We start from the raw sequence: 25682 nt of genomic DNA on the forward strand, positions 1-25682 counted from the left end.
CCACACAAGCAACACATGCTGCGACATCCACACCAGCAACACCTGCTGCCACGCCCACACCTGCAACACCTACAGCCACACCCATACCAGCAACAAGTACTCTCTTGCAGTAAACACAACAGTCCTGTGACTACCCTCGTACACTCTGTAATCGGGTTAAAGTCTCGACAAAATCATATCTGAATTTAGCTCAGACTTACTGCAAATGTTTTTCTCTTATATCTGGCGATTCGTCAAATTAGAAATGTTTCAAAATGAAAAAAAAAATTGATTTACAATGTCTGTAATATCAGTAAGTTCTAACATTTGCTTAAATAAGGTTAAACTTTTTTATTCTTAAAAAAAGAGTATTCTGTGTTAAGATGCATATCTACAGTTAAATCATAGATTAAAATTATATTACACGGCCCAAATCTAATTCAAACTTCTCAAAACTTTCCACCGTGGTCGAGATTTTTTTGCCACCAGTCCTGAATGTTGGCAGCTGCGCGATTACGTTTTATTCAGATTTAGGTACATACAAATACAGTTATATAAATTATCATTTTGCAAGTGTCTGCTCATTAAACATCACATTATTTCGGAAATTCTCGCTTGCTAAGTGCCCGAGAGATTTTGTAACACATCTGCTGCTATCTACTAAGACGGGGCGATCCAGGATAGAACGGGAAAAATGGGAATCGCTATCACTCTCTTCCTAACTTTCTCCTGGGAAGAGGACGGACATCGTATCCCCGATAATGGAAGACATCGCAATAAAAGGCTTGAAAGCAACTATATAAAAAATAACTATCGTGAGAAATAGAAAAGCCTGAGCCCTTTTATGGGTTTACCCTCGCAAGTCCTCAGTGGAATGGGAAAGAGAGTCAAGAAATGCATATTTTATGTTACAAGGTGAGGTGATATCTCGACCAGGTATTTCACAAGTGAGACGATGACTCGGAGTTTAATCTGAAGTTCCCTTCCCTTCTCCCCCCCCACACACACACTTAATTTCCCCCCCCACACAATTGCCCACGCACACAAACATAATTGCCTCCACACACACATTGCCCACACACGCACAATTGTTCACTCACACAGTTGCCCCCACGCACAATTGCTCTCACAATTACCCACACATTAGTAAAAAGATAGACATTAGGGAAATTTGTGCAGGAAATAACCTGTCAACACAGGTGTTGTATGGTAGCACTCGTCAACACAGGTGTTGTATGGTAGCACTCGTCAACACAGGTGTTGTATGGTAGCACTCGTCATCACAGGTGTTGTATGGTAACACTCGTCAACACAGGTGTTGTATGGTAGCACTCGTCAACACAGGTGTTGTATGGTAGCACTCGTCAACACAGGTGTTGTATGGTAACACTCGTCAACACAGGTGTTGTATGGTAGCACTCGTCAACACAGGTGTTGTATGGTAACACTCGTCAACACAGGTGTTGTATGGTAACACTCGTCAACACAGGTGTTGTATGGTAACACTCGTCAACACAGGTGTTGTATGGTAACACTCGTCAACATAGGTGTTGAATAGTAACACTCGTCAATGCAGGTGTTGTATGGTATCACTCGTAAACACAGGTGTTGTATGGTGACACTCGTCAACACAGGTGTTGTATGGTATCACTCGTCAACATAGGTGTTGTATAGTAGCACTCGTCAATACAGGTGTTGTATGGTATCACTCGCCAACACAGGTGTTGTATGGTAGCACTCGCCAACACAGGTGTTGTATGGTAGCACTCGCCAACACAGGTGTTGTATGGTATCACTCGTCAACACAGGTGTTGTATGGTAGCACTCGGCAACACAGGTGTTGTATGGTAGCACTCGGCAACACAGGTGTTGTATGGTAACACTCGTCAACACAGGTGTTGTATGGTAGCACTCGGCAACACAGGTGTTGTATGGTAACACTCGTCAACACAGGTGTTGTATGGTAGCACTCGCCAACACAGGTGTTGTATGGTAGCACTCGCCAACACAGGTGTTGTATGGTAGCACTCGCCAACACAGGTGTTGTATGGTAGCACTCGGCAACACAGGTGTTGTATGGTAGCACTCGGCAACACAGGTGTTGTATGGTAGCACTCGCCAACACAGGTGTTGTATGGTAGCACTCGTCAATACAGGTGTTGTATGGTATCACTCGCCAACACAGGTGTTGTATGGTAGCACTCGCCAACACAGGTGTTGTATGGTAGCACTCGGCAACACAGGTGTTGTATGGTAGCACTCGCCAACACAGGTGTTGTATGGTAGCACTCGTCAATACAGGTGTTGTATGGTATCACTCGCCAACACAGGTGTTGTATGGTAGCACTCGCCAACACAGGTGTTGTATGGTAGCACTCGCCAACACAGGTGTTGTATGGTAGCACTCGGCAACACAGGTGTTGCATGGTAGCACTCGGCAACACAGGTGTTGTATGGTAGCACTCGCCAATACAGGTGTTGTATGGTAGCACTCGGCAACACAGGTGTTGTATGGTAGCACTCGCCAACACAGGTGTTGTATGGTAGCTCTCGTCAACATGTGCAGTGAAAGTAAAGTCATTCTTATTTTGCTTAGTCCTTTTCAGAATGAAAAGTTTTTTAAATACTGGTTTGCTCTGCAGACACTGCCTTTTAAGCGTACTAAAGCCAGAGGCTGCTTATGCAATGTGTCTTCATCTTTAAGTTCATCCTTAGATGTACGTGGGAGAGGTGGTAAGGTCGTAGAGGTCGTGGGATCGTAGGGTTGGTGGGGTGGATGGGTTGTTTGGTCGAAGGGGTGGTAGGATTAGGAGGGGGTTATAGAGTTGGGATAGTGGTGTGGAGGGGGTTGGGAAGGGGGTTGAACTGGGAAGGGGTTTTTATCCTGGTTAGTGGGTTGCCCCCAGACGTAAACACTCGGAAATCTCATAAGACACTCATCACCCATCATATGAAATCACGTGAGAAAGTTGAAATTAATATATACGCCTGGCGTCGCAGCTTAAAATATTTAAATCTTTATCAGTAGTTAACGAAGCTCAATGTTTAGTTGTTGGTATTTAGTGACCAAATTAAATGTGCGTACCAACAAGAACTTCTAATTTGGTTAAGGAAGAGAGTTCTTGTTCTCAAATCAGGATTTTTTTTTTGGGGGGGGGGAGGGTTAAAGGCCAATTTAATGTATTATGACCATTTGAATCTGCTATCAATCTGCAAGTACAGTTAACATAAGAACATAAGAAAGGAGGAACACTGCAGCAGGCCTGATGGCCCATACTAGGCAGGTCCTTTACAATTCATCCCACTAACAAAACATTTGCCCAACCCAATTTTCAATGCCACCCAAGAAACAAGCTCCGATGTGCAAGTCCCACTCAAATCCAACCCCTCCCACTCATGTACTTATCCAACCTAAATTTGAAACTACCCAAAGTCCTAGCCTCAATAACCCAACTAGGTAGACAGTTCCACTCATCAACTACCCTATTTCCAAACCAATACTTTCCTATGTCCTTTCTAAATCTAAACTTATCTAATTTAAATCCATTACTGCGGGTTCTCTCTTGGAGAGATATCCTCACTTGGAGAGAGGAGTACAGTTTCTATTATCTCTTAAGTGGGGATTAAATTATACTCTTTATATATATATATATATATTATATAAACTGATTTGGTATAAGCTACCCTGATCTATTTAGCGTTTTACACAGCAGATGTATATTAATTTGTTATGTAGCCAGGTAGAATGCTAAATGAAAATCCTTACATAGCAGACGGGGCTGTTCACTATTAGCCAAACATAGCTGTTGTGATAGCTATTTGTATCGTCTTTGGTCTGGGTTTAAGAGAAGCGAGTTCAGATTCATCAGATTTGTGTTTTCCAGCATACATATTGACCATTTTGTCTCATCCTTACTTACACTTGAAGTGTCCATCATGGCTAAGTCGTTCGTATATATTATCACTGTTATTGCAGGCTTGTTACTTTTATTAAAGTGGGCGGATAGACAACTCTCTGTACATTATCAGTGATAGTAGTAGCAGTATATAAGTATATACTATTACTACTGTTATATAAGTATTATTTGGAGTAGCAAAGCGCTTGGGGTATGGGAGGGGAGTAGTCATGTTTAATCAATGGGAGGGTATTACCTGGAGACGGTTTTGGTTGTTAATGCCCCCCGCTGCCCGGTCTGTGACCAGGCCTCAGGGTAGGGATACCTCTAGCTCCTAAATAACAAAAAGGCACAATACCGTGACTGGAACTAGACACAAATAACCGCACGTAGGAGAAGGGAACTTTCGGCGACGTTTCGGTCCGACTTGGGCCATTTACAAAGTCATGCTTTGTAAATGGTCTAATTCGGACCGAAACATCGTCGTAAGCTCCCTTCTCCTATGTGCGAGTTATTTGTGTCTAGTTCCTAAGTCAAGAGCCCTCCACCGACATCAAGGAACGTCGCCTTGATGAAGGACACATTCTTTTCTGGAAAGGGTGGAAACGGCTGGTAAAAATGGAAGCTTTCTCAAGCATGTATCCAGCCGTGGCGGCGTGCATGTGGCACACTGATTTGCATGTCACGCCATGATTCTTCTGCCTACACTGAGACGATGCCAAGAGTTCCCTAACTTCACTACCGTGAAGCCACTGATACACTAATTCCTTCTAGCCTTAAAAACTGTGAACTAGTATTGATGAATTTGATAAATAAACGAACCCGAAGCCATAAATTATACTGATATAATTTAAAATGATTAAAGAAGAGAAGTTTGGCGATTTTCCCAATATTCGTGTAATTGAAAATACTGTTGATTAAAAACTTCAAGTTTTTTTTAATATATCCCGAATCAAAACTGAAAAATTCGTTCTCTCTCCTCAGGTATATACGTAAGGGAATATAAACCAAACACTAATATATAAACTTTGTATTTTGGGCAACCACTAGACATGGTGGGTTGAAAGATGATTTATTGAATGAAAAAAATTCAGATTATTGTATTGGTAAGCAGATAGATCTCTGCAGGTGACACTCGACTTTTAATGGGAAAATTCTTTATGGAAGCGGTAATGTCTGATAGATGTTGCTTACAGTTTTTATATATACAAGTCTGGTACTCCAAAAACTTTCTGCAGTGGAACATCACAGTAAATGTGAGGAAATGGTTGTTTCTTGAATCATCTGCGGAATAAATCTTATCCACCAAGATTCTCAGAAATTACGTCAACACTCAAGACAGTTCCTGTACTGAAAAGAACAGGGGAATAATGTCAGGTTTGCATATAGTGAAAGCGCTGTATAGCCCCTGTGGTTTAGCGCTTCTTTTTTTATAATAATAATTGCATATAGTGAAGTAAGTCTAAGATATATATTTGCATAAAAAATAGTGATTTAGAATATAATTCCAGCAACAATGCTTAACCTCAGTCCCTTGTCTTGTATAGTAACCCTATTACGATTCTACATTTACCTTTGAATAATGGTCTCGAGTGCTAGCGCACTCAGCTCACACACTGAGGTCTGGGGTTCGAATCTTCTCCGGAACGGCTGGAAAACACTAGGGACGTCGTTTCCATAAGACACCTGTTGTCCCTGTCCCTGTTCACCTGTCAGTTTAAAATGGGTACCTGGGTGTTAGGCGACTTCTGTGGGTTCCATCCTGAGGCAAAACTGACCTAATTTGCCCTAAATGCTCAGCATAGCAAGGAGCTTTCTATATAGTAGTATGTCATTGATGTCACCTAGATCTGTATACCTTGTACATGTACTTGTAGTAAATAAAGATATTATTATTATTAGAGTCAGGTTTAATGACATCTTGCTGGAGCTATCATCATCACACTGCTTATCCAACTTAGTGGTACGAACAGGAAACACGCGATTGAAAAGAGAAGCCAACGCTTGAAGAAATCAGGAAGCCAAGAAATCAGAGCACAGAAGTCTACATTAAGTAATAGCAGGTCAATAAGGCGTCGAGACGAGTAAATAAAACAGTGTTCAAATATGGTAGAGGCGCCGGTGGGTCCAGTCACCGGAGGCTGGCCGGCCACATCGAGCTGGCAGAGCAACGATGCCTCGCTGAGCTTCTAACCCAAAATATTTGATAAAACGTGGATAGATTACTACGTGGACAGCAGCGAGGCAGTGAGAATAATGGGATTATATGTTGATGATAACACGGATGTATGTTAATGCTAGTCTGTAAACAAGTGAACTTTCGGAGAGGGGTGATTAATTATTTTGAAGACCTCGGAAGGCAAAAGAAACAGGCAAGAAATGTGTGAAAAGTTGGGGAGTTTGGGATCATGGAAAGGGTTTGAAAGTGATCATTGAAGTATCTGAAAAGGCCGCTGAATCTAAATGACGTGCAGCCAGCAACAGTGAAGTAAAAGCACGTTAGGTAAAAGGACACAAATGCAACTAATGCGACATTTTATTGTGGCAACGTTTCGCTCTCAAGGAGCTTTGTGAAGCCGTTACAAACAATACAGGGACACGAAGAGCATATATATGTATTATGTGTTCTTTTTACCAAAAATATTGTAGGTAGTTCTACCAACATTACTGTAAGAAAAATCACTCTGCACAACCTAGCTTTTATTGTGACAACGTTTCGCTCTTAGTGAGCTTAATCATGATTTGTAGATGAATGGTTCACAGAACCGACACGTTGATAAATTAGACACATGTACAACTCTTGGGTATCTTTATTGAGGAAACGTTAATCATGATTTACGAAGCTCTCCATAGGGCGAAAAGTGTCCAAATAAAATTCAAAAACGTGTCGTTCTTCACATTCTCCTGTTCGTGACATTCTTCTTTATAATGACGGAACAAATTATAAGTCATGTCTGGGGCAACTAATTACCATCCGGGAAATTAATTCCCACCTGTTGCTGGCTAATTTTTCCCTGGGAGGCTAGATAATGGCTCCCGGCCTCACCAATATTCAACAATAACAACAGCTATTTATAATCCATTTTTTTTATTATAATGTAGACGGTATTGTGCGGACACTAGTACAACATATTGTGTACGTCTTCTCTCCTACTATGTTATCTAGTAACTGGTTTCCTAGTACCTGGTCTCCTTGTAACTGGTCTCCTTGCAACTGGTTTCCTAGTATCTGGTCTCCTTGTAACTGGTCTCCTTGCAACTGGTCTCCTTGTAACTGGTCTCCTTGCAACTGGTTTCCTAGTATCTGGTCTCCTTGTAACTGGTCTCCTTGCAACTGGTTTCCTAGTATCTGGTCTCCTTGTAACTGGTCTCCTTGTAACTGGTTTCCTAGTATCTGGTCTCCTTGTAACTGGTCTCCTAGTAACTAGACTCCTTGTAACTGGTTTCCTAGTAGCTGGTCTCCTTGTAACTGGTCTCCTAGTAACTAGACTCCTTGTAACTGGTTTCCTAGTAACTGGTCTCCTTGTAACTGGTCTCCTAGTAACTGGTCTCCTTGTAACTGGTCTCCTAGTAACTGGTCTCCTAGTAACTGGTCTCCTTGTAACTGGTCTCCTAGTAACTGGTCTCCTAGTAACTGGTCTCCTTGTAACTGGTCTCCTTGTAACTGGTTTCCTAGTAACTGGTCTCCTAGTAACTGGTCTCCTAGTAACTGTTCTCCTTGTAACTAGACTCCTAGTAACTGGTCTCCTTGTAACTGGTCTCCTTGTAACTGGTCTCCTTGTAACTGGTCTCCTTGTAACTGGTCTCCTAGTAACTGGTCTCCTAGTAACTGGTCTCCTTGTAACTGGTTTCTTAGTAACTGGTCTCCTAGTAACTGGTCTCCTAGTAACTGTTCTCCTTGTAACTAGACTCCTTGTAACTGGTCTCCTTGTAACTGGTCTCCTTGTAACTGGTCTCCTAGTAACTGGTCTCCTAGTAACTGGTCTCCTTGTAACTGGTCTCCTTGTAACTGGTCTCCTTGTAACTGGTATCCTAGTAATTGGTCTCCTAGTAACTATACTCCTAGTAGCTGCTCTTCTAGTAACTGCTCTAATACTTCTAGCAACGATAGTGCTACGTAATCCTTAGATGTCATGTTTTTATGTATTGCTGTATTGCATTTGTCATCTGACAGCTGTTGTCTTATGGCTACTTGTTATAGAATGGACCGAGAGCTGTAAGGGATTTTAACGTAGCATTTAATCCTGTCACAAGATATGCCGAGAGGTGTATAGAGATGGATCACAATGTCATCCGTTGCCTTTTTTTTATGTAAGATGGAGGGATGCCTAGCAAGGTACAAACAGTGACGGACCTACATTTTTGGGTCCCCGAAGCTTGAACTGTTATAAGGGCCCCTTCGCTAACCCTTCTCATACAGTAGATCCAAAATATTTAATCAATGTTGACTAAAGTCGCTTCAGGGGCCCCTCCGGGATTAGGGGCCCTGAAGCTTAAGCTTTATTATTTTATAGTGTATCCGTCCCTGGATACACAAGCGGATGCTTAGTCACTAAGCGAGTTATCATCCGTAACTAACCCAAAGCGGATTAAGTTGCCTCCAAATATTAGATTAGTTGCTAATAGTTCCAGCCGCCGCATTATTTCTGCGTCAAGAGACATTTCCCCTGACAAATAAAATACTCCAAATGTCCTGTGGCATTCACCACTCAGAGAGGTTTGCTTTAATAGATATGTGATAGTGAACAATATTAGCGAACGATGTATTTGGTAAGATTTTTTACATATTGTTTAATACTCAACGAGTGTGTTCAGCCAAAGTAGGAAAATTGCTGGAACGAAGTAGTGACATTTTTTCCCGTCGTTTTGTGTTATGGGACTTTGATAAATAGCGCTGTGGCAAGTCTCTGGGAAAATAAATGCTTGTTTTCATGGGTTCCTCTAGAGGCGAGTGCGAGGCAGGATAGCAGCATATTAGGCGTTAGATTTATGGTGACCCACGATGGGTGTGAAGCAGGATAGCAGCGTGTTTGGTGTGAGATTTATGGTAACTGTATCATATTAAGTCATTATAGGATTAGAACTTCTTGGCTGCATATTCATTTCTGAGACAATGAGGGACTTCGCATCCATGAGCTTATATTACTACTTAGGAAACAGTGTTGGGCTGGATAATGAGCATCGTCTTACTGAACATCAAAATGGTATACAATACCGACAGGTTGTTAGGTAAGACACATATGCAACAGTTAGACAACTTTATTCCGAAACGTTTCGCCTACACAGTAGGCTTCTTCAGTCGAATACAGAAAGTAGGCAGGAACAGTAGAGATGTGAAGACGATGTAATCAGTCCATCACCCTTAAAGTCGTAGAATTTGAGGTTGTCAGTCCCTCGGCCTGGAGAAGTTCAGTTCCATAGTCAGGAACTATCTGAGATTAAGCGACAGTGCGGAGACTTAAATACTGTCGGAAGGAGAGGTGCAGGGTAGTAGTAGTAGTAGTAGTGAGAGGCAACTGAGAGGTCATGTCCCTCTCAGATCCAACCCTTCTCACTTGAAAAGCTTGTCCAAGGTGTTTTCTGTACCAAGATGCCACGTGTTGCAGTGTCTGACAAGATGAACATCAAAATGGTATACAATACCGACAGGTTGTTAGGTAAGACACATATGCAACAGTTAGACAACTTTATTCCGAAACGTTTCGCCTACACAGTAGGCTTCTTCAGTCGAATACAGAAAGTAGGCAGGAACAGTAGAGATGTGAAGACGATGTAATCAGTCCATCACCCTTAAAGTCGTAGAATTTGAGGTTGTCAGTCCCTCGGCCTGGAGAAGTTCAGTTCCATAGTCAGGAACTATCTGAAGATTAAGCGACAGTGCGGAGACTTAAATACTGTCGGAAGGAGAGGTGCAGGGTAGTAGTAGTAGTAGTAGTAGTAGTGAGAGGCAACTGAGAGGTCATGTCCCTCTCAGATCCAACCCTTCTCACTTGAAAAGCTTGTCCAAGGTGTTTTCTGTACCAAGATGCCACGTGTTGCAGTGTCTGACAAGATGAACATCAAAATGGTATACAATACCGACAGGTTGTTAGGTAAGACACATATGCAACAGTTAGACAACTTTATTCCGAAACGTTTCGCCTACACAGTAGGCTTCTTCAGTCGAATACAGAAAGTAGGCAGGAACAGTAGAGATGTGAAGACGATGTAATCAGTCCATCACCCTTAAAGTGATGGACTGATTACATCGTCTTCACATCTCTACTGTTCCTGCCTACTTTCTGTATTCGACTGAAGAAGCCTACTGTGTAGGCGAAACGTTTCGGAATAAAGTTGTCTAACTGTTGCATATGTGTCTTACCTAACAACCTGTCGGTATTGTATACCATTTTGATGTTCATCTTGTCAGACACTGCAACACGTGGCATCTTGGTACAGAAAACACCTTGGACAAGCTTTTCAAGTGAGAAGGGTTGGATCTGAGAGGGACATGACCTCTCAGTTGCCTCTCACTACTACTACTACTACTACTACTACTACTACTACTACCCTGCACCTCTCCTTCCGACAGTATTTAAGTCTCCGCACTGTCGCTTAATCTTCAGATAGTTCCTGACTATGGAACTGAACTTCTCCAGGCCGAGGGACTGACAACCTCAAATTCTACGACTTTAAGGGTGATGGACTGATTACATCGTCTTCACATCTCTACTGTTCCTGCCTACTTTCTGTATTCGACTGAAGAAGCCTACTGTGTAGGCGAAACGTTTCGGAATAAAGTTGTCTAACTGTTGCATATGTGTCTTACCTAACAATCGTCTTACTGCTGTTCAAGTCTTAGTACGAGAGAGACCGACCGACCGACCGACCGACCAATCGATCGAATTCCGTATTATAACATAAATTTCTAATGTAACTTTGGGTGTGCAGCATTAGACCTTAGTATCCCACACACTCGAACTGAGTGAAAGTATTTAAATATGGAAGTTCAGGACTTGGCAATCATCGCGTATAATATCTTCGTGACTGGAGTAGCTCCGAGGCGGACTCATTAGTGTTGAGTCGGCTCCTTCATGAAACCATTTCAACAAAAACAGGTAAATGGATAAACATAGCTCTTAAGGGGAGAAAGAGAGAGGGCCCTTGATGCGGGTGAAGGGATCTTGATCTTATGAATTAGAAATAACCTCCCCTTCTTCGGATCGAATCTGACTGCCTGTTATTCCCTAGACACTTGTGTGACAGGCACCTAAAGTCAGTACCTGACCAGCCGGGCTGTGGTTCGTACGTCAGTTTGCGTGCGGCCATCAGTAACAGCCTGTTTGATCAGACCCTGATCCACCATGAGGCATGGTCTCAGACCGGGCCGCGGGGGCGTTGACCCCCGAAACCTTTTCCAGGTATGACCCCAGTGAATATATTTGACACCAGTGTTCGTCCACGATAAAAATGAAAGTTGAAATGCATAGAGAAACTCCTGATTTTAAAGACTAAAATGGCACAATACCGTGACTGGAACAATACACAAATAACCCGCACATAGAAGAGAGAAGCTTACGACGACGTTTCGCTCCGACTTGGACCATTCACAAAGTCACACTAGCACAAAAGAGTATTGTATGAGGTCCTCCGGTACTTCTCCAGATGGTGACTCTGCCAAACACAAAAGAGTGAGGGAGCCAGTATATATAGGCGAGGTGGACAGGGACGGTACCAAAAGAGGAAAAGAAGAAGTAAGGCTGGTAGTGGTATTAGCAGTAAGTAGGGAGTGGCACAAGAAATGGAAAGGGAGTGAAGGGCGACTGGAGACAAAATTAACAGTAGAAATGGAGTGGCAGTAGAAGTGAGGTCTGTTTAAGGACGAGGAAAATGGGCACTGACGTTGTCTTGCAACCTGTCCGGTGACAAGAGTGTGTTAATGAACGACAGAGATCTTTGGAGAAGCAGCATCAGTACACTGAGTTAAACGTTCGTTTCCTGATGCTCTCTCCCATAACATACTATGTGTAAGTTGATCTATGTTAATCACCTAAAAATAAATCGGTTAAAAGATAACAGAGATTTTTTTTCTCTCTCTCTCGGTGTAACAGCTGTGAATTTGACTAAATGTAAATTTGTGGAGTTATACGTTGAAAAATATCACTGGAGAACGTGGCTTTTTCAACGCTCGTTACATCGTTTACAAAAAAATATGTTTTATTTAGAATAAGTTAGTTGGTTGTCGCCTACAGGTGTGTGACTCACTGCATAGCTTGGCTCACTGCATAGCTTGACTCACTGCATAGCTTGGCTCACTGCAATGCAAGGGTCACTGCATAGCTTGGCTCACTGCAATGCAAGGGTCACTGCAGAGCTTGGCTCACTGCAATGCAAGGGTCACTGCAGAGCTTGGCTCACTGCAATGCAAGGGTCACTGCATAGCTTGGCTCACTGCAATGCAAGGGTCACTGCATAGCTTGACTCACTGCAATGCAAGGGTCACTGCATAGCTTGGTTCACTGCAATGCAAGGGTCACTGCATAGCTTGGTTCACTGCAATGCAAGGGTCACTGCATAGCTTGGTTCACTGCAATGCAAGAGTCACTGCAGAGCTTGGCTCACTGCAATGCAAGGGTCACTGCATAGCTTGGCTCACTGCAATGCAAGGGTCACTGCAGAGCTTGGCTCACTGCAATGCAAGGGTCACTGCAGAGCTTGGCTCACTGCAATGCAAGGGTCACTGCAGAGCTTGGCTCACTGCAATGCAAGGGTCACTGCAGAGCTTGGCTCACTGCAATGCAAGGGTCACTGCAGAGCTTGGCTCACTGCAATGCAAGGGTCACTGCAGAGCTTGGCTCACTGCAATGCAAGGGTCACTGCATAGTTTGGCTCATTGCAATGCAAGGGTCACTGCATAGCTTGGCTCATTGCAATGCAAGGGTCACTGCATAGCTTGGTTCACTGCAATGCAAGGGTCACTGCATAGCTTGGCTCACTGCAATGCAAGGGTCACTGCATAGCTTGGCTCACTGCAATGCAAGGGTCACTGCATAGCTTGGCTCACTGCAATGCAAGGGTCACTGCATAGCTTGGCTCACTGCATAGCAAGGGTCACTGCATAGCTTGGCTCACTGCATAGCAAGGGTTACTTCACAGATTGGCTCACTGCATTGCAAGGGTCACTGCATAGTTTGGCTCACTGCATTGCAAGGGTCACTGCATAGTTTGGCTCACTGCATATTTTACCTCGCTGCATAGCTTGGCTCACTGCATATTTTACCTCGCTGCATAGCTTGACTCACTGCATAGCTTGGCTCACTGCATAGCTTGGCTCATTGCATAGCTTGGCTCACTGCACAGCTTGGCTCACTGCATAGCTTGGCTCACTGCATAGCAAGGTTTACTGCACAGATTGGCTCACTGCATTGCAAGGGTCACTGCATAGTTTGGCTCACTGCATATTTTACCTTGCTGCATAGCTTGGCTCACTGTATAGCTTGACTCACTGCATATCTTGACTCGCTGCATAGCTTGACTCACTGCATAGCTTGACTCACTGCATAGCTTGGCTCACTGCATAGCTTGGCTCACTGCATAGCTTGGCTCACTGCATAGCAAGGGTTACTGCACAGATTGGCTCACTGCAATGCAAGGGTCACTGCATAGCTTGGCTCACTGCAATGCAAGGGTCACTGCATAGCTTGGCTCACTGCAATGCAAGGGTCACTGCAGAGCTTGGCTCACTGCAATGCAAGGGTCACTGCATAGCATGGCTCATTGCATAGCTTGGCTCACTGCACACCTTGGCTCACTGCATATCTTGGCTCACTGCATATCTTGGCTCACTGCATATCTTGACTCGCTGCATATCTTGGCTCACTGCACAGCTTGGTTCACTGCATAGCTTGGCTCACTGCATAGCTTGGCTCACTGCATAGCTTGGCTCACTGCACAGCTTGGCTCACTGCATAGCTTGGCTCACTGCATAGCTTGGCTCACTGCATAGCTTGACTCACTGCATAGCTTGGTTCACTGCATAGCTTGGCTCACTGCACAGCTTGGCTCACTGCACAGCTTGGCTCACTGCATAGCTTGGCTCACTGCATAGCTTGGCTCACTGCATAGCTTGACTCACTGCATAGCTTGGTTCACTGCACAGCTTGGCTCACTGCACAGCTTGGCTCACTGCACAGCTTGGCTCACTGCACAGCTTGGCTCACTGCACAGCTTGGCTCACTGCACAGCTTGGCTCACTGCACAGCTTGGCTCACTGCACAGCTTGGCTCACTGCATAGCTTGACTCACTGCATAGCTTGGTTCACTGCATAGCTTGACTCACTGCATAGCTTGGTTCACTGCACAGCTTGGCTCACTGTATAGCTTGACTCACTGCACAGGGTCATGCGATGGCACAAAACAATTCAGTTTCTCTAGAGCACATCAGGTTCTCTGCTGTCAGTTAACATACTGGATAATATCACTTTAAAACCGTAAACAGATGTTTTCTGGAAGCAAGACGGCGGTGATCAAATAATTGTTTACCGGGGCTCCCTGTAGGCTCCACGGAGCCTCCCAGACTGAGAACAATTTTATCCAACTCTCTACATAACTTCCAAACCCGGGCGATATGCTCAATAATCTCGGCTAAATGTATTCAGAAAAGTTTTTGACTTCAGCTAGATTTTTTTTTTCTCTCTTTGGAGGTATGAGGTATATATAATTGCCTTTTCATTTTTATATTTCAGTTTTTAGTATTTTGGATAATTTGTGAGAGCGTATACACAAAAATATTAAATTTTATTTAGGCAAACTATAGCCAAATTTTTAATAATGTTAAACTAATTATACCCAGCACCAGTACACCAGTGATTGGTTAATTAGGTACTGAGCACCAGTACACCAGTGACTGGTTAATTATTGTTACCCAGCACCAGTACACCAGTGATTGGTTAATTACTGATATCCAGCACCAGTACACCAGTGATTGGTTAATTACTGATATCCAGCACCAGTACACCAGTGATTGGTTAATTACTGATATCCAGCACCAGTACACCAGTGATTGGTTAATTACTGTTATCCAGCACCAGTACAACCAGTGATTGGTTAATTACTGATACCCAGCACCAGTACAACCAGTGATTGGTTAATTACTGATACCCAGCACCAGTACACCAGTGATTGGTTAATTACTGATATGCAGCACCAGTACAACCAGTGATTTTTAAATTACTGACACCCAGCACCAGTACACCAGTGATTGGTTAATTACTGGTACCCAGCACCAGTCACTGGACGGGTCATCGTCTGACAGCCATCAGTATCAAACATACACACACCCAGGCGCTGAGTCTCGACCCCTGCAACCACATTTAGGTGGGTACACAAACACGTTTCCTGAGAAACAAAACTTCCTCCAGCAATGCTGCTACTTGCAACCTGCAACTGTGATATTGACTCTGGAAAATCATTTTCACTTGAGAAAAATATATTCCACTCATTGGAACCACAACAAAAATATAAGTGAAGTCTTGGCAGGAATAATAATGAACACACAGTCGGGGGGGGGGGGGGGGAAAGGACCGAGTAGCAACCAGCGGAGAGACCGGGCCAGGAGCTGTGACTCGACACCTGCAACCACAAATAGGTGAGGACAGTGATGTGACATTCCAGAAACTAGTGGGGGGTTCTAATGGTGTTGACCAACATACACTTGTCCTTCGGGCAAATGTCTGTCAGCCAACTGGCCAAATGAATAATTTAGGTTAAGGCGATGACTGCCAGTTCTACCATATGTTTATTCGGTCAAATGTCCTTTGGTAAAGTGTCTGTTGGCCAAATATCCGAGAACTAGTTTTCATCAGGCTTTAGTTTTTTTAAATACGTGATTGGCTTTTCATTCGAAATGGTATTTTATTTTCATTTTATTTTTTATTTTGAGGTTGTGGGGTTTATAACACTTTTGGCTAGGTTATTCTGAACTCTGTCGCCACGTTTCAAAAAAGTTCTTCGTTAGAGTTTATTTACTATGTAACTGGGGCTGAAAATCGTGAGGGGAGAGAGAAGAAAAGGTTAGCCATCACGAAAACAAGAATTAGCTGCGTTTTCCCTCAATCTCTTATCTCTACCCATTTTTGGCCTATTTCCATCGATTTCTGGCCTATTTCAACTTCTAACCTTTTTTTCATTCATTTCAGGTCTATTTTCACCCTTTTCTGACCTCGTTCAATCCATTCTGCACCTGTTTTCTCATTTCTCTTCTGTTTTGGAATGCTCTTGGCCTATTTTTTTTTACCCATTCCTGCCCAATTTTCCTCTACTTCAGGCCTCCTTACACTCGGAACTATTTCCACCTGTTTTCTCTCTACTCTCTTCAGTCTACGTAAGCTCATTCACTATTTCCATCCGTGTCTGGCCTATTTTCATAGATTTCTGACGTTTCATTATATATATATATATATATATATATATATATATATATATATATATATATATATATATGGGTGGATGGAGCACAACAGGATAACTTGGAAGGTGTATAACTCCGTAAAGGAGGGGAGGAGGGGTAGAGGTCATCCTGGGAAAGGCTGGAAGAGGTAAAAGAGATTTTGGACATACAGCAATCATGTGTGAGCGTGTTAGATGGGAGTGAATGGAGACAAATGGTTTTTGGGACCTGATGAGCTGTTAGTGTGACCAGGGTAATATTTTGTGAAGGGATTCTGGGAAACTGGTTAGCTGGACTCGAGTCCTGGAGGTGGGAAGTACTATGCCTGCACTTTAAAGGAGGGGCTTGAGATATTGGCTGTTTAGAATGACAATTAAACTGTCATATCTGAGCACCTCTGCAAAGACAGTGATTATGTGTGAATGATGGTAAAAGCACTTGTTTTGGGGGGATCACCCTGCCTCAGTGGGAAATGGGCGGCATGTTAAAAAGTGCAAGTCATAAAGCACAAGTCCTTTGTAGTCTACATACATCAAAATTATTTTAGCAGTCTACTGCATCTTTTCTACAATACTTCCTCTTCTACTAAAGTCAAATTGAGGCACTACCTCTACATATTCTACACATGATTAATTACCAAAATAGTAGGTCAAACCTTCGCATGTATAAAAGTATCAAAGTACAGTGGTACCTCGGGATATGAAATTAATTTGTTCCAGAAGGCTGTTCGAGTGCCGATACCGAACGAATTTGTTCCCATAAGGAATAATGTAAATTAGATTAATCCATTTCAGACCCCCAAAAATACACTTACATGATTGTTCGAGTTTTGAGCCGTTCGTATCCCGAGGTACCATTGTATGTACTTGCATTATTTTAAAGTTTTGATATTAATAGTTTTGGATATAAATAAGATGCATATGTGGTATCAAAGATTTATCTGAACCAATAAACATTTGTACATAACCTAATGACATTGTTAATAAATATGACATATCTGCAATTATTATTTAAGCATACAATAAAAATGCATGCTAATTTATTAATAAAATAAATACAGAATATACATAAACACAGCACACACAAGTTCAATATTACTCAATTTCTGAATAAAACATTTTAATTTGAAATTTCTGTAACTGACTGGAGACATTTTAGGGATCAAAATGCTTTATAAAAATGCTGCCTAACAAAATAGATTTTACTCTATCCTTCATGGACATACTTGAAAGAAAAATTTGTGCATTTGCCAGTAGCTTACTTATAGTAAAGTTTGCTCTTTGATATTTTATACATATGCTACAATTAGTAAAAAATGTCTCCCACAAGATAGCACATTTCCTCACCAGTGACCACAATACCTGATTGTGTGTACTGGAGAGACTACACAACCAGCTATCATTTTGCTGTTTCCACTTCTTTTCATCACTGTAAAATGGAACAATATTTAACATAACCTTCCAATAATAGGTAGAAAAGTAGAGTACTTATGAAACATTCACATTAACGTGGCAAGTTTCATTACTTTGTCTTCTGTAATATTTTTGTCTAACTTCTGTCTGTTTTGAGTTGTCACAGTCATACAATATAACTATTTCTACTAAAAGTACTCATTTCTCATATGATTTACTAGGACATGATAGTTTGTAGTAATACAACTACCATGTTGTATAAGGATTTATTGTTAAGGCTGCAATTTAATAACTAAACTTTCTGAATACTATGCTCCATATTTTTCATTTTTTAAGGTGATACAAAATTAAACAAAAATAAAGAATTCTTTATGAAAGCCCCATAAATTTAAAATGTAGTACAGCACTGGACATACTTAAAATTGGTATATATTTCAGAATAGCAGTTCAGTTTACCCATAAATGTTTTCAAGAAAAATTCAGCCTGAGGTAGATATCTAGAAATACTTTGCTTTGACTTCAGAGGACCTTCCTTAACAGTGAGTTTGCAGTTTTTTTTATCGTAGGTATGCTGCATGCTACTGTAAGCCTTTCACATTTCAGTATATCAAAATTATTTACAGGATAAGGAGCAACAACAGTATGTATGGCAATTCCTATTTGATTAATTTAAGAGTCATACAATCATATATAAAAGGTTCCCTTTGTGTACTACTATAATCAAAACTAAGCACATTTCATTAGTTACTATGAATGTATTTACATTCTGATGGATGTTGTACTATCCTTCAAGATTATTATTATTATTGTCATGTATTCATGGGAAGCAATGAACCCATTAGGTCATTTAGTGCCTGGGAAAGGCAGTCTTGTTTCATTTGATGAAAGGAAGCTCGAGAACCTACAAGGCTAGAAGAGGTTTAAGAAGGAAATGTTGACAATATCATGGATGCACTGCAATGTAGTTTATAAAAAACAAGTTTTTGAGATCTCTACCAATGTGTCATTGTTTAGGAAATTTGAGTAACATTTCAGTTTTCAACTATAGTATACAGTGGACCCCTGGTTAACGATATTTTTTCACTCCAGAAGTATGTTCAGGTGCCAGTACTGACCGAATTTGTTCCCATAAGGAATATTGTGAAGTAGATTAGTCCATTTCAGACCCCCAAACATACACGTACAAACGCACTTACATAAATACACTTACATAATTGGTCGCATTCGGAGGTGATCGTTATGCGGGGGTCCACTGTATAACAATAGAACTGTGAGGCATGTATATATTATCATTGAGTAGTAAGAAATAAGTAGCAAAGTAAAGAATAAAAGGTGCAAGGTTACAGAGAAAGATGTGTGTTACAACATACGATAACTAAAGAAATTACAAAATTGTGAGATGCATAGGAATTAAAAATAATTATAAAGTGTAGCAGAATAAAAACAAAATCGGGTATACTTGGAGGCTCTCGTGTCATCCGTGCTACCTCGGGAAATTCAGAGAGAAAAGTGTATCGAAGATAAATAGGCCTTTAGTATATCGAAATATATTTTGCCCACTTGGTTGCATTATTAGTATTTTACATTTAAAAGATAAAAAGATATATTTCCCAAGCCTAAATTTCAAATCTTCATGCTCGAATTCAATTTCGGCCGAGTCCACCGGATATTTAAAACCCTGGTCTCTTGGCTGCCATTATCATTATATTCATGGGAATGCTGAACCTATATGGGTTAAATAATGCCTAGGGAACAGAAGGTAATCATGTTTGATTCAAAAGGAAGTATAGCTCTCATTACTTCGATCAAAAGCCCTTAACCTTTGAAAAGTTATAGATGCCAGACTGCTACTATTGCAGTCAGCTATGTGCAGGTGTCATATCTTGTGTATTGCTGCGATTTCTCTTTATTCCCTTTTAGATTGTCTCTGCTAGCAGAACAATTGAAAAATATGGGCAAAACTGGAAATTACTATGCCTTGCTGAAAATTTATTACTTCCTATCATACTATGGGATTTAGTCAAGTCTTTTGGAAATCAACTATTCATTCTGAAGAAAGATTACTTGTATCAAAAATGACATATAGCAAAGAACTGCACACTTCAAATATGCAAAACATCTTGCCACTGACACTAAGGTTGTAATATATAACATCTAAACTATTTTATATCTTACTGAGCCTTTATATTCTTTCAAATGATGAAACGTATATCCTGACTAGCATTCATTTATGATATTTCAATTATGTATTTGTCTAGTTTGCTCCAAGATTACACAAGTGCCATAAATGTTTACATATATTTTCACATTATAAAAGTAACTCGTGTGGTTTTCTTTACATATTTTCATCACTGGCACTTAAATCCCTAAATTAAAAAATCTCCACCTATTTTTTTTTTTCCAAATAGACATTAAAGCTATATTCCTATGTAGGTTTTACATATAAACTTTGGTTAGAATGATCTTTTCAGCTACACTATTACCATTAATATGCACACCAGACTTGGCACAAAATATTTGTGCCTTTTTTTGTGTGTATATTTATAATATAAACTGTAATGAATGCCACAGCAGAGCATAAAAACAATTATGCATGAACAAAACTTTGAAATAGTGCTCATTTTCATAATTGTGACCCAATTTTCTTTTAATACATAACACCTACACATCTTTAGTTAACATGTGGCACATTATTCAATGAATTTCTGTTTCTTTAAATACTGTAGTAACTTACACACAAAAAAAAGAACATGCGAACATAAGAATGCTAATGTTCACTGTTATTTTGTATAAAGGGCTAATCCCCTGTGGATTATTCTGTACAATTACTAGGGAGGCTCAATCCTCCATCCACTAAGCATGAGACATACACTACCTATTAAACTTCTGACTACTCCTTGCTGGCATTCATTAGCCTTGCTTAAGTGAATTAATTCAATGCCTTACTGATTTACAAATAAAAAACACTTAGGAGAGGTAACTTATGACATTTCATCCCATCCTGGCCTATCATCAAGACAGCTTTGATTTACGGTGGTCTACGATGGACTGAAATGTCTTAAATTTTCTCTTCTATGTGCAGGTTATTTATTAACTGTCCCAGCCATAGTATTGACTTTGATTCTTACTTGCTTAACCATTCTCAATGAGCTTCCATAAGTTGAATGATACCTATACTGAAAATGTCACTGTGGTATATAATGACTAAGACATACATGCAGCACATGGTTTATACAATGATGAACAATCCTTTACGTAAACAGCCAACAATTGAAGCTATAGAAATACCACACAAAAGATATCAATAACGTGTTAAATGGTGACGTGATTATCATTGTGTGAAGAATTACAGTGTAATGATCCTAACACGGGCATCACACAAAACATTTCAAACATATTAACTGAATCAGTTTATCTAAGACCTCAGTTTAAAAATTGCAAATAATCATTTAATGAGAGTTCTTTGGCCAGCAAAGAGTCTATCAGTTTTTTGTTTTTTTTTTAATTTTTTAAATATTTAAGCCATAATATGGCACTCATTAACAGACAACAAGTAAGGAATGACAAGCACACATGAAACTGTACAAGCCTTATAACAGAATTTTCACTAAAGAGCTTTACATAGTTATCTCAATATAACTCTCCTTTATTATAACACTGCTAGAATAAAGGCGTACGGTGCTTTATGTGCACGCATGTCATCTATTTGCTCCTCTTGCCCAGCAACTGAAAGTGTTGTAAGGTACATATAGGAATGTGAGCTGCGTACTTAATAGCAAAATATACACATCATTAGATCATCACAAACCTTATTACCTTTAAAAGGCTTTCATCAAGAAAGCAAATAAAAAGCTTTAAAAGTAGTTGTGCTTTACTCTTAAACTAAATTTAAAGTTTCAGTTGAATTAGCAAAGAAGAGAATCTGACCAGCAGCCTTTTATACTTCCCTGGACTCTGCCATTTGTTATATATATATATCTATATTCATAACATAACCTAAAAAAATACCATTACACACGTGTACCTGCATGACAACGAAAATATTTGTGAAGTTAAAGTGCTGCTCTCAAATAACAAAAAGCCCTGATTATCTTGAATGTTACATTATAACTGCAGTAGTACATTCCATGTTTATAGTAACAAATTTGTTTGAGGGCTCAGTACCTGCTGTATACAATAAAAATAAATTTATGCACAATATATTATATTCTAACCAATGCACAGAAAATTTCTTCCACAAATAAAAATAATATATTAAAAGGTGCCAAGTCAAAAAATAGCCTAGCTGATATAACACATTTGTTGATAAGCCACTAAAAGTGATCCCGCTCTCCCTAGCATCGGGAAGACCTCGTCCACATCGATGTACACATGCATATGCACTTTTTCATTACCCACTGCTCAGCAAGGGTTGTGAGCAAGGTTTAAATATTGGCTTCAACAAACTTTTGACTTGCATGAAATAACTCTTTCATAGTTACACATGGACTTTAATATGGGGTCAGTTATATAGATTCTTCCATTTTCCTAATATTTCTTTCCTCCCCAACCTCTTTGTCTTCTATCCTTTCTAGGAAAGACTGCTTTTGTCTACACCCCAGAATATTTCCTATGTTGTAATCATATGCTCTCAAAAGATGTACAGTAGTTTTAACGGTAATTTACTTATCAAAGTGTGTGCTTGTACATGAATAAATGTGTGTGTGACTATACTTGCATAACTATGAGGCTTGTCTCTGAAGGAGTTAATTACATCTCTTGGTGTCCACCTTTTGACTATTATGTTATGTGGATACTCTCACCTCAACTGTGATGACTTTACTTTTCAATCCATGTAGGAGTCAATCTCTGTTACCTCTTCCTAATAGATTTTACATGCTGATTACCCTCATATTAAAAAAAAATGTCTAGTTTATTTGTAGTTTCTATTTATATCTTTTCATTTGGCTCACTCCCGTGTATAAAATAATCTGCCCTTGCATACTGCACTTTGATATCTTCAAACATCTAACTTGTCTTGTCTTCTCTAGCTCTACGCCGCTTAACAATATAGTTTAGCTCGCTAGCCAACCTATCCTAACAGCCCAGCTACATTAGATCTGGGACTAGTGCTTGAGATAAGAGCAATTCCTCCTTTCTCTTGAAGAATGAGGAACCAAAATACAAAATACCTTGAGGCATACAGAAGATTGTTTTTTTTACTAGAAAAGTACTAAGACAGAAAAGTACTAAGACAGATGGAAACTACACACAAATAAAAGTGGTAAATAAGTGGAAATTACTAGAGGATGGAGTTAATGTATGCTGTCTCTTTGTAGGTATTCAAAAGTAGATACAACAAAGTGAACTTCCGTCAGTTGAAAGAGAAGAGGCAGACTCGCCTTACAAGCTGAAATAAGTTTATTTGGTATAGAGGTAGTCCTAGGAAAGGATGAAAGGAGGGGGTAAAAGAGGTTTTGTGTGAAAGGGACTTTCACATACAGCAGGCACGTGCGAGCATGTTAGATAGGAGTGGAGATGAACAGTTTTTGGGACTTGGGAAGCCGTTGGACTGTGAGGGTAATATATTGTGAAGGGATTCAGGGAAACCGGTTAGCTGGACTTGAGTCCTAGAGGTGGGAAGTACAATGCCTGCACTTTAAAGGAGGGGTTTGGGATATTTGCCATTGAGAGTGACATCTAAACTGACTTATCTGCATGCCTCTGCAAAGACAAGTTATAGTGTGAATGATGGTAAAAGTGACTTTTTTTTTTTTCTTTTTTTTTTTTTTTTGTTTTGTTTTTGGGTCACCCTGCCTCGGTGGGAAATGGCCGACATGTTGAAAAGAAAAATAATAATAAATTTATAAAAGTACAGTAATAAACTTTGAAAAATAATATATCTACTAATCACTTATGCAATTTACCTAAGAACACACATCACGACCCACTAACCTTAGCTGATGGAGGAGACATTATCATGCCTGTCAAAGTGCAATTTTTTTTTTTTTTTTTTTTTAACAAGTCGGCCGTCTCCCACCGAGGCAGGGTGACCCAAAAAAGAAAGAAATTCCCCAAAAAGAAAATACTTTCATCATCATTCAACATTTTCACCTCACTCACACATAATCAGTTTTTGCAGAGGTGCTCAGAACACAACAGCTTAGAAGCATATAACTATAAAGATACACAACAATATCCCTCCAAACTGCTAATATCCCGAACACCTCCTTTAGAGTGCAGGCATTGTACTTCCCATTTCCAGGACACAAGTCCGGCTATATAAAAATAACCAGTTTCCCTGAATCCCTTCACTAAATATTAATCTTTTTAAATTCACATCTAAATAAGGCCAATGCCATTGTCCTGACAGTTTATGTAGACTTAGTTATTAAGCCCTCCCTCCCTCCCCAAGTAAGAAGTAAGTATTGGCAGTATTACAGTTTTAAACTGTCATATGTACTGACAGCATTCTACTTTTAAACTGTTGTATATATATAATGGCAGTGTTACAGTTTTAAATGCTGACTGTTCAATTTGTTTTAAGCATTTCTTAAGCCTCATCATAAAGTTAAATCTGAATTAAATTATTCATTTAACTATTAATATATTCATAAGATACTTATCTAGACCTACTATGCAGAATGTTAAAACCAAAGCCATAATCAGATTTACTTTTCAAACAAATCCTTATATCTTGAAATTCCCAATATATTTGTGTGACATTTATGAAGGGATTCAATAAAACCAATTAGCTGGAGTTGAATCCTGGAGATGGGAACTATAGTGCCTGCACTAGGAAGGAGGGATGGGGATGTTGCAGTTTGGGGGTCATCTGAACTGTGATCTCAGCACACTTCTGGCAAGGCAGTGAATGAGTGACTGAGAAAGTTTTCTTCTTGACACTTTGCCATAACCCGGTGGGAGATGGCCAAAGAGATAAAAAAAAAAATGTGCAAACATTTTCTTGAAGTTCCCAATATATTTTGTGCAATGATTATTCCTATTTCACCCTAACTGCACAGCAGGGGCTTTACTATAAGTTAATGTTTAAAGAAAGGTTCACTGCATATGGCACTAGCTGCACTTAATCTGGTTTTGGACAACTTGGATTCAAGGGGTGTACTCTCTTAGAAAAGGCACAGGCTGCATAAACCTCTTATTGGAGCATTTTGCTTTATCTTTTGGACAATTTAACAAGCTAATGTGTACAGCAGCTAGGTTAGTAAAAACCTTGGATGGATGTGGCTAGTAGTATGGCCTACTACTGCCACCATGTGTGTCAGTTTGAATTATCCTGTTGGTCTGGAGTGGTAACAGGTTCTGCCTGCTGGCTAATGAGGTCCATGTTGTTGAGGGCTTTCAGGGCATCAGAACGAAGCGATGGAGACATGCGGCGGATAATATGCACTATGGTGTCCATTGCAATCTCTGGGAATTCCTGAAAAGAAAGCACAGTTCAATTTGATGGCTTTTATATTTTGTATATAAAAAGTAATGAATAAGTTTAGTGATGAGATCAATAATGTATAATTCAAATCTGACTCAGAAAATATATTTTCTAATGATACTGTAAATTAGACGTGCAATACTACCAAAAAAAAAGAAAAAAAGAGACAGAGGAATTGACAAAATAGGATTATTGTATCATTATCACATCAAAGATGTAAAACACACTACAATTTGGGGATATACCATAGATATATTTAAATAACTGGTAAAGTACTGTTCTACAATATTAAACATTATATATATAATATCTATTTAACTATGTGGAACAAATACTAACTTTTACAACATCCTTGACTTGTGATATGGCAGCATCTCTCTTCATGAGCTGTAGATTTTCTGAGAGATAAGAGGTACTAGCATCTTCAAGAGGTGATTTCCCATCCACCCCAAACCAGTAACCTTCCATCTGCTGGTCTAACCATTCGGCTACAACTTGGTCCTTGTCCCACAAGTAGGACTGTAAAGTTAGGTTTAATT

General features: G+C 40.1%; 2 protein-coding genes across 9 annotated transcripts in view; one reads left to right on the forward strand and one right to left on the reverse strand.

Annotated features, from left to right (window-relative positions):
• The window catches only part of LOC128700369 (ATP-dependent RNA helicase DDX24), a 180549-nt gene that overhangs the window by 48494 nt on the left and 106373 nt on the right, over positions 1 to 25682 (forward strand). The gene's annotated exons all lie outside the window — the stretch shown is intronic.
• ACC (acetyl-CoA carboxylase) overlaps positions 17226 to 25682 on the reverse strand; it is a 72714-nt gene continuing 64257 nt past the window's right edge. For all 6 annotated transcript variants that reach the window (XM_070100111.1, XM_070100109.1, XM_070100108.1 and 3 more), the window contains 2 exons: positions 25483 to 25662; positions 17226 to 25134 (listed from right to left, as the gene is read on the reverse strand). In XM_070100111.1, the coding sequence (XP_069956212.1) occupies positions 24976 to 25134; positions 25483 to 25662 (339 nt within the window). In that variant the 3' untranslated portion in view covers positions 17226 to 24975. The remainder of the gene's footprint in view (positions 25135 to 25482; positions 25663 to 25682) is intronic.

This window comes from Cherax quadricarinatus, chromosome 71, assembly GCF_038502225.1.
Source record: "Cherax quadricarinatus isolate ZL_2023a chromosome 71, ASM3850222v1, whole genome shotgun sequence".
NCBI classification, from domain to species: Eukaryota; Metazoa; Arthropoda; class Malacostraca; order Decapoda; family Parastacidae; genus Cherax; species Cherax quadricarinatus.